A 10,500-nucleotide genomic window follows, 5' to 3' on the forward strand; every position below is an offset into this window, starting at 1 on the left:
CTCTTTTAAGACAATTACCTCTTCCCTGAAATGTAGAAAAACCTTCAACAAATACACACTACATTTACGCATACACACTAAAACACAGAGCCCCATTGTTGGCACTCATTCACTTCAGGATGCAAATGGGTGGATTTGAAATTCAGCCTCTGTGTGTTATGCTTGGCTACTTTAATGTTGTATCTATGCTGGGGATTATTCTCTCTACAGCGGAAAAACCTGTGCTTGAATGGCAGTGCCCTCAAAGTAGCTCCTACTGCTTTCAATGGCCTCCAAACGAGATTAGACCCGTGGCTGCCCTCGGTCCCAATCCTCTGCATTCAGATGGAGCGTAACCAGCCTGTGTGACAGTCTTTCTGTTTTGACACTGAGTGTGTGCAGTCACTGCATATAGGGCGTTTTGGAATTGAGAGGTCAGAACGGAAAAAAGAAAATCCCAAATGCTAACTTTGGTGTTGTGAAATGATGTCCACGAATGTACTCTTCATGAGTGTTCTCTGCAGTTTAGCATGTAATTATAAAACAATACAGAATATGGTGTTGGTTTATTGAAAATGTGCAAAATGATTGTGCAACTGTTCTGTGTGTTTTTTTTTTTTTTGGCACATTTTAAGTACTATTCTTAAAAATATATACACACTCAACTTCTACATTTCATTTTACAACATTGCCAGGATGTTGAAAATATTCTCTAAGCAGATCATTACATTCATCTTGAACTCTACCCAATAATTAATTCTTCCTAATGTAATAAATTAACATTCACTTTTTACATCAGAGATTTAATTATTTTCAAGTGACAACTGCTTTCTATAGGAGAAGGAAATACATTCACAGTGTATATAAATAAAGAGATGACCTTACCAATGAGAAGACTGCCAGGTAGTAAGTAATTCCTAACAGTAACAGTCTTATTGAGGAACTTTTGGTCACTGCTTAACAATAAAAGCCTCCCATCAGATGTCACCTCTAATATCAAACAGTTGGCTGTGTGACAGTAAGCATTTGTCCAGTAGGTTTGGGGGGGGCTCAGACTGGAGACCCTTTACTTTGGCACGAGGCACAGCTGAGGCTGGACCCTCAGCTGCAGTGGACTTCTTGTATTTTCACGCCTGGTCCATGTGTTTGACACTGCTGCCACTGCGTAGTCTCTGCTCATCGCTGTAAAGGTTGCACCATTCACAGTCCTTCATTCACATCATAAATCATAGAATTACAAATATTCTGTTAAATAAAGTGTATATCAAATAAAGTCCACCTCTAGTTTAGTTTTCTGTCTTGTATGCTCACTCTCCTTTGCCTACCCACCTGTGTGTTCCCTCCAGTGCTATGCCTCATTTTTTTAGTTGTATTCTGAAGGCGTGTGGGTCTTAGAGCCAGCTGGTGGTTTGCGGGGGCCAGTCCTACTTTTACTGGAGGTAGAGGGTCTCTGGTTGCCCACCTTACTGATGTCAGAGGCTGGTTTCTGTCCTGTACTGACGCTCCTCTTGTCCCGAGGCCCGCGCTGCTTTGCACTTGGCTGTGTGGAGGGTTTCACACCAGCATGGGGCTGCAGGGATAAGATTCATATTCATCTTACATAACAGAATTAACAAGTACATTCATTTGAAAACAGCTGCACGGCTACACCTTTATTAGCATCTTCTGTAACAGGTAAATCTGGCACCATCTAGTGGTGACTGAATGTGAAAGGCAGTATGCAATATGTGAAAGCGCTTAGGCTGTATGATAAGAAAGCTTGTGTTTAAAATCCAAAATGTGCAGCAGTAGCTGTTTGTAGTTTAAACATTTTTGATCAAAATCTCTCAAATTAAAAACTAAAGAATATGTCAAGTACTTCTGGAAATATAATTAAAACCTGTACGTGAAATAATAAATTGAAACTGAACTGCAAAGATCGACAAACCTGTGTAGTGGTGGGTTGAGGCAGCCCTGGAATTTCTGAGCCATTTTTCTGTTTGTCCCTCTGCAGGCTGCCACCGCTCTCTTTAGTCTTATTCCCAGATCCAAGGATAACCGAAAGAAAGATGAGAGATCAATACCTGATTCCAAGACCATACAAAATAGATAATGGCTGACCGACAGTGTTAATTTACTGACAATTCAGGCTTGTTTTGCTTTGTTTCGTTTTGGCCTTGACATGCAACTTGAACAATTTGAGATTCACAATCATGATTACCACTTGAATATTGACAAGAAAGATATTTACAATCAAAAACTGATTCAGTAACAGGAACACAGAATGAGCAGCATATTGTAAATATTTTGCACGACTTCTCTAAAGTATCTAACCGCAGAGCATAGTAGCAAAATCTAATATTATGCAGAGGATATGGTTAGTAAGATTTATTCAGGACCATTTATGTTTCTTACTAATGTGAGTTGTCGATTAAAATATGATCATAACCATAATGAATAATGCCCAAAAACTTCAACAACTTTGTAAAAGCATGTTTGGTGTAGGGCGGCACGGTGGGACAGCAGGTAGTGCGCGTGCCTCACAGCAAGAACGTTGCCGGTTCGATCCCCGGGCGGGGCCCTTCCGTGTGAAGTTTGCATGTTCTTCCCATGCATGCGTGGGTTCTCTCTGGGTACTCCGGCTTCCTCCCACAGACCAAAACATGCTCATTAGGTTAATAGGGGACACTAAAATTGTCCTTCGGTGTGAGTGTGAATGGTTGTTTGTCTTGTGTGTTGCCCTGCGACCGGTCCAGGGTGTACCCCGCCTCTCGCCCGCTGACAGCTGGGATAGGCTCCAGCTCCCCTGCCACCCCGAAAGGGATAGGCGGTATAGAAAATGTATGGTATGTGATGGTATGTGATTTGTAAGCAGATCTAATGGTGGAAACGGTAAAAAGTTAAGTAGAGGCTTGACATCTTTTAAATTATTTAGCCATATGGATTTAGAGAGCTGAGTAAGAAAACACATGGGCAGGTGAGGTCAGCTTGTTGTAGAGCTGTGGTAAAACAGACAGTACCGACTTGGTGGATGCGGATGTGCAGGAGCTGCTGTCGCTCTCAGGACTGAGCCTTGTGTGGTTCCTGTGGTTGCTCGTTGTTTCCGTTGAAGCTGCATCTGGGACCAGGGGTGGGTCCAGTGTGTCCTCAGAGGAGGCAAGGGACAAGTCCTCCAGAGTCTGTACTCCTTTTGTGGACGGTTTATACAGCATTAACTTCAAGTAACCTCACTTTGGTTCATCTCTGGTTCTCATCTTTGGTTCATGTTAACTGACAATTGCTTTGCCTCCATTTCATTCATTATTTTCAGATGCCAGAATATTTTATATATTATTGCTTGCACAATGTGGTTAATAAATATCAATTGAGATGAAGTAAATCTTCGTCATTGTCGTACCCTCTTCCTGCTCCAGGTGGTGACGCATCATCTCCAGCACATTGGACGGTATAGCAGGAACATTAGTGTCACCCTGTTGGACAAAGCACTCCATAAAAGTTGCTTGTGCGACTCATTCAGTAAAGTTTATGAATGCAGCTGGGACAATCAATGACTTACTGTGATCCAGGGGTTTTCTAGTAGCTGATTAGCAGACATGCGGTAGGCAGGGTCCACCTTCAGAAGGCAAGTCAATACATTTTTTGCTGTGGAGACAGAATCAAGCCAATCAGTGAGTTTGTTAGTGACAATCTCAATAGTAAAACTGCATGAATGCAGTGAAAAAACAGGAACTCCATATCACAAATAATTTCTCCTTTTATTTATTATTAAGTGCCACCTGCATCACTGACTGTGGCCCAGATGGGTTGAGTAAATTTGATTTCTTCATTCATAATCTCCTTCAATAGTTTTGCCTTTGTTTTCGACACAAACGGGGACTCCCCACACAGCCTGCAGGGACAGACAACACAGACACATGTACTCACAATGTATGCATGTTTGTGTATATGTATACATAGCACGTGTGTTTACTTACAACATATACATAATGACTCCTATGCTCCACACATCACACCACTGGCTGTAACCACGACCGCTCATCATTTCAGGTGCTGAAATTAACACGCATGCACAAATGTAAAGCTGTCTTTGTCTGAGTTACAAGGCTTAAAACTACAAGTTAAATTAGTTTTTAACCACTACTAACACTAACATTTCATCGTCTTAGCGCATTCACCACGAGCACAGGAGCCATGTGATACACAGGGCAGTAATGTATGTCCACGGCTGGTGGCAGTAATGAGCCTCAAAAGGCAGCAATGCACCAATAAATGGAGAGGAGGAGACAAGCCAGAACAATGCAAGGTCTTTCTCCAACATTTTAAAAATGTTGTGCAACAACAGCATGCAGTTCCCAAATTCCCGATTCAGTGTTCCTCATCAAACACTCTGAGTGTATCATTGAGGTGTTGAATGCATTTCCATTCCCATGACACTTTCACAAAGCCAGTTTTTAAATGCTTTGAAATCTGCATTATTTATATCCATATTAACATTGGCTACTAGTCTTCTTTGTCCTGCTTTTGCCTGACACTGCTACATGTTCTGGCATGTCGCCTCCACCTATTGTCTATAAGTGGAATAGCATGAAACCAAGGGAAGTCATATTGGATCTTGCACGCATGATACACATTTGTATTACATGTCTTTGCGGTAATGTGCACTTGCTAGTTGAGGACAAAATACAAACAAAACAGGGACAAGCTCATAAAAACATGACACATCCACATGCAAAAATAGAATTACACATACTGCTTACAAACTGGAAACCACTGGGTAATATTTAAACATGACCAACTTTAGCACCCCCTAGTGGTATAACTGAAAAGATACTGTAGCAGATGGCAAAGCATGCTGGTACGGCACTCAAACTTTAAGCTCTATGCCTTTGGTCATCTGTATGTTACACTGACATGCTGGAGGACATACAGGTGTCATACCCATATAGATAAGAGTCCCGCAGGCCTCCGTCATTATGTTCTCAATCCCTACACCACCTGTCTGCACTGACAATCCAAAGTCTGTCACCTGGGTAGAGAATAGCAGAAAAAGGTGATGCAAATACAAAACCCATATTAAAGTCTTTGTTAAAGGTGCTTTTGTCAGAAAAACAAGGCTAGAGCTCGAACACAAACTATGATCATTGACGCTATACATGAATAGTAACATAGCTGTTAAGACTGTTTGTGTCTACATGTTTGCAAAGGCATGTCACATTATTACAAAAATCTGAGAAATGTAAGGCAGTTATGCTGTGCCATGACAACACTCTTTGACATGTACAGTATGTGGGTCTTTGTGTACTGTATGTGTGCATCTGACAGAAAAGAGGAAAACAGCGAAAAACAGGGACGTTTGTGCGGTGGGCTACACTTGTGTTAGCTTGCACACCAGGTATCTGCTTTGGCTGGCTTGTTGTGAATGTACGCAACACGCTGTGCTCAGCTGGTAATTTGGTTAAAGATACAGTTGAGCCTCTTTTTGTTAAGGTGTACTATAAAAGAAGACCACAGGGAGTCTGTCGTAATGAGGTAGTATTGAAACCCTTTACTAAATATAGAGATGGCAGGTGAGGAAAAAGTGCCCATCAGAGGCTTGGACTCGGACGGAGAACGGATAAGAAGCAGCGATGGAACATTTCACGCTTTGTGTCACCATCTTACCTTGATATTAATCCTGCTATTTTCATCCTCATCCAGAGAATTTTTCACAAGAATGTTCTCAAGCTTCAAGTCCCGGTGCACTATGTCTGTAACGTGAGGAGGAAAATGTTCACACAGACATAATGGGTTTGAATACCATTTTAACGTGGATGTACAGTTTACAGGATTAGTTGTATTCATTTGTACAATATTCATTCATCAGTATTTGTATGTTAACAATGGATCAAATGGGTAAAAAGGGGGTTGCTCATATTGATGAAACCTCTCAGAATTATTACAGCATTCTGATTTTATTTCCTGCGGTTTTACTATTTGATTCACCTGTTTTCAACCCCGACAGCTGCTTTGAGCAAAAGAAAAGCTATGAACCCACTGCAAACTAACCACCAAACTGTAGACAGTGTTATCAACTAGCTACTAAACATTTAGAAGCTGGGGAGCCACATATTTGGTGTTCTAAGTTGGTGGAGACTAACACAGAGCTTAACAGAGAGCGCATCCAGGATATATTCAGAAACACGATTCTAAAATGCTAATGCTGCTTTTTGTTAGCTCAATGAACAACTTTCAACTTCATAAGACGATATAATATGTCAATGATGCTGTTAACATGTTGTTGTAGTGTCACCTGGTGGCCAGAAATGGCACTCAGAGTTTGTCTTGACATCTGTCTTGTTTTCTCTTGCATAATTCAACGTACAAAAAATAAATAAATAAATAAAATGTGTGTTCCCCACGACTCTAATGACAACAAACTTTAATCTTTATCTACAGAATGTAATACAATAGAAACTTAAAACCGATACGGCTCAAGGTGCCTTGAAAAAAGGCAATACTCATTTCCCTTAACTAAGGCACTGGCCTCAAAACAGGAGCTGGTTTTCCAGTACTGACCTATAGCCTCCCTCTGCTCCTAAATAGTTGTTAAGCAGAGGACAAATGTCCCCACGGAATTAATGAAGACTCCGCTAACTAAGCAGCTTCATGGAATAAGCCAGTGCAACATGTCCATATTTTGAAAATTTATCTGATAAAAATATCTGAAATAGCTGAAAATGAAGGTGTTTTTTGTTTTAAGTTAAATGCATCATGATTCGCTGATGTCAGTCACCAGAATAAACTGCTTTGCACACACTAACACAGTGAGCTGTTTACCCCACTTACAGTAAGGCAGGCTGAAGGGCCTTGTTAACAAAACTTGGTGGAGTGAGAGAAGGCAAGAGGAAAAATACAATTGCCCTGGGCAGTCCTTTTCACTGCACTGTTTGAAGCAAGCAATTATAAAACACAACAGCGTTGATGGTGTGTGAAAGGTAAGTTAGACCAACTGGTGTGAACAAAGTAAACACATGAAAATGTTCTTTTCTTCTTCATCCATTTAAGATATTTAATATTATTACTACATTATTATTCATTTAATAATCCGTTTTTCAACTGCTTTCTGTTAGCTGAACTCTCAAATTAATATCCGCAAATGTCTATTTAATAATTACACATACTGTAAATAACAATTTAAAATACACTTGCTATTTTTGCATTTCTTTGCATTACTTAATGAAATACAGAAATAAGAGAAAGTATCATCATCATTAACAATTCTAACATCATTTTTGGTGCATTATGCGTCAGTATTCTTCACTCATAATGGGATCTGCAGTTTAATAGTTACATGTATAAGCATAGTGTATCATGTTGACACCAGCATGTGTTAGCATTAAGGCTGAAAGCACAGCTGAGCCTAAATACAGCCGAGACTAATAGCTGAAGCATCTGAGGTTGACAAGGACAGCAAAAAAGATTTGATAGTCTGGGAAAACCCCAACAAATTTAAGATGAGGGACTTTCATGATTGGTCATTGAACAAAAACTGTTCTGGCTACCTCATTAGCATCACTGGTCTCTATAGAGGTCAGGAAAACCAGCACAGAGGGACTTTCCATGTGAAAGCACACCTATTAATCAGTATTGCTTCCTAGCTTGTTGTAAATTACTCATTAGCCACATGTAATGATGCTTCATTACCAGGCTACGTCCTAAATTACCTCTAACCACAGATTTCACTATTAAAAGAGGAAACGGGATTTCCAAATAAAACACATAGATTTCATTCAAATGTTTATTATGTTTTTTTTTCCCTGGAAGCTGATTATTATTACAGTTTTATCCAAATCAACCATATTTCCATAGTGACTGAAAGTTGTGATAGCAAAGCACATCACATCATTGAGGGCAACATAATTTGAGTATAATAATGGCTCTATTATCACTTAAATGATGCACACTTCATTCAAAACACAGCCTGAACCATAAGTGTTTTCTAATTCCATCTGTGTACATAATTTAAGAAGATACAATACCGTAGAATAAAACATGACCCTATACTATTTCTTCCACCCCTGTGTGTTATTAGGGTATGAAGCATATAAAGTAACTTAACAAGATGAACAGCATTGTTTCATTTGTCTTCAGGTTGTAAGTTTCATGTCTGTTGAAGTAGTAACCACGCCTGGGTGTCACACCGTCAGTGCTGTCAGTGAACACACCATGTGTACATTTCTACACACTCAAAACCTAGATTTCCAGCTAGTGTCAAGATGATTTCTAATACTATCAAAATGTCAATCTGTAGAACCTCTTACCTCTTTTATGAAGGTAGACAACAGCGTCAGCTAAGCTCAAGATGATATGCCTCGTTTCATCCTCTGTAAAGAACTTTTTGCGCTGCAGCAGCTGCTTCAGTTCACCTCCAGTGCACAGCTCAGTAACCAAACAAGTCATCTAGAAACAGAGCAGAAGCAGAGAAAATGCAGCTCCCCATACAGTCAATTTGTGCGTGCTTATCAGTAATATTTATGCAGACACACAGTAATAGGAGATTATAATATGTCACATGCAATACATGTAACCCACTCTCTTAATTAGGCTTGCTTTGACAGCAATGCTCACCTTAGCCGTGTCGTAGACTTCCTGGAGATGTATTATGTGAGCGTGATTCACTTGTCTGAGAATGTTTATTTCGTGCCCCAGCATCTTGACTTTCGAACTACCTGCCTGAAGTGACAGAAAGTCAAATCTCAGCTGACGGAGTTTCAGTGTGGCCATGGCCATTTGTTTCTCTCCAAACTTTAAACTATGTTATTAGTACAGCACATTAAAAAAAAAAAAAAAAAACAGGCTTCCCAGAGGGTTAGGGTTATGCACTCACCGCTGGTCTGCAAACCTCCTTAATAGCCCACTTTGTCTGTGTCTCAATGTGGGTAGCTTCATAAACAACTCCAAAGCTACCTTGACCCAATTTCCTTCCAAATTTATATATTTTCTATGGGCATAAGAAAGAAAGCATTAATACATTTTGAATGTACACCTGCTCACTGTCAGTCACAGACAGCAGAGGATTTCCCCTGAGCTTGTGTTGAAGAATTCAGGATCATTTCACTGTTTTGGATTACAAAGACATTATGTCTTAGCTCAAGACCTGAATCCTCAAGTACATCCTAATTTCAAGATCTCTGAAAAAACTGAAAGTTTTCAGGTCTCCAGAGGGGCAGAATATAGTATTTCTAATCAAGTTACAAATGATTAAGTTGCTGCTGCAGTTCGTTCAATCTCAGGTCTAATTAACTTGATCATTATCTGTGTGCATGCAAGGCTGAGCACTGGCTGCTTTGGGTTTGGTAAAGGGAGCAGTCAAATTCCCCAATGAAGGGGCTATACAGCAGCAAAGTGAAGTTTGATCCTCTTCTACTGTAGACAGAGTGCACTACGGAGGTCACCAGTGAGTGTGTGTAACTTCTTCACTGGTGGCCCCAAAAGCATAACACAGGACTATAGTGGAATCATGTATAAAAGCTCTCCATACCCTCAGGTCAGCATCATCATCCAGGCGTATTAAAGGCACATTCCTCTCCAGTGTGTCCCTGCTGGTCCGCAGGGACACCATCTTCATGCCTAATACACCAACATCTGCTTGTGTCATCTAGAGGAGGAAGGAGAGGGCAGTCATAATTATCTCTCTGAAATTCCTTGTCAAGCCATAGGATGATAGGGCTGTCCATGACAAAGGAAATTCTAGGTTGACAATTAATAACTGCATTTCTTTGGCTAATCAAATAGCGGGATGATATAGGATAATATTTTTCCAGATCATTCAGCATACGAAATGATGTATTGTTTCCAGTTTAAATAATATCACTCTAAGAAAAAAACACAAATATTTTCCAACATGTGCAGTCATCACTGCTCATTTAAAAAAGCAGTTCAAAGCTTTTTAATTGGACCTCATTTTACTAGTATTGAAAACATTATTTTTAACGTATTTCATGTTAATTCAAGCAGTTCAAAAAGTAGTGGACAGAGTTGTTGAATCTTTACTTCCCCTAGTCTAATTCCAAACTGCTGTCTCTGTCTGAACCCATATTAACTTTGAGCAAAATTTACCCAGCTTGAAAAACAGTCTCTAAAGCCAAATTAAATGTAAAGCAGTTATCAAGTGATGACTGGGAGCGATGAAGTGGATCCACCACATGCACAGCAATTAATTATTAACAAGGAAGCGGCGTCTTTAACCTCTTCACTCTGACGCATTATTTTAGCCCTGACAGGGCTCTCATAACAGGCCTGTCTCTCCCATTATCTCCTGTCTATTTTCCAATCAAAACGATTGTGACAGCCTCTGGAAATTCCAATCAGCTCAATCATAGCTCATTTGTGGAAGACAGAGGGATGTGATGAGTGTATCACTGGGGACTTGAAGTGACTGAAGGAGAGACACCTCAGGTGTCTCAAAGACAGGGGTGCCTGGTCCTTAGCCCCAGATCGCAGATGCAAAGGAAATGGGATATCAGGTAGAGGTAAAGGTGAGAAGTCTGACCTTAAAAAGGG

The 10,500-nt window shown here is 40.2% G+C and overlaps 1 protein-coding gene across 1 annotated transcript; it reads right to left on the reverse strand.

Annotated features, from left to right (window-relative positions):
- Window positions 1-646: 646 nt before the first annotated feature.
- stk33 (serine/threonine kinase 33) lies at window positions 647-10,500 on the reverse strand. Its single transcript, XM_070964999.1, has 13 exons — window positions 9,479-10,500; window positions 8,825-8,938; window positions 8,566-8,670; window positions 8,259-8,397; window positions 5,620-5,705; window positions 4,897-4,984; window positions 3,933-4,008; window positions 3,735-3,847; window positions 3,515-3,600; window positions 3,356-3,428; window positions 2,979-3,145; window positions 1,907-1,993; window positions 647-1,549 (listed from the first exon to the last, which is right to left on the reverse strand). The coding sequence occupies exons 1-13, from the start codon at window positions 9,593-9,595 to the stop codon at window positions 1,343-1,345; spliced, it is 1,458 nt and encodes a 485-aa protein (XP_070821100.1). The 5' UTR covers window positions 9,596-10,500; the 3' UTR covers window positions 647-1,342.

This window comes from Chaetodon trifascialis, chromosome 1, assembly GCF_039877785.1.
Source record: "Chaetodon trifascialis isolate fChaTrf1 chromosome 1, fChaTrf1.hap1, whole genome shotgun sequence".
Lineage (NCBI taxonomy): Eukaryota > Metazoa > Chordata > Actinopteri > Chaetodontiformes > Chaetodontidae > Chaetodon > Chaetodon trifascialis.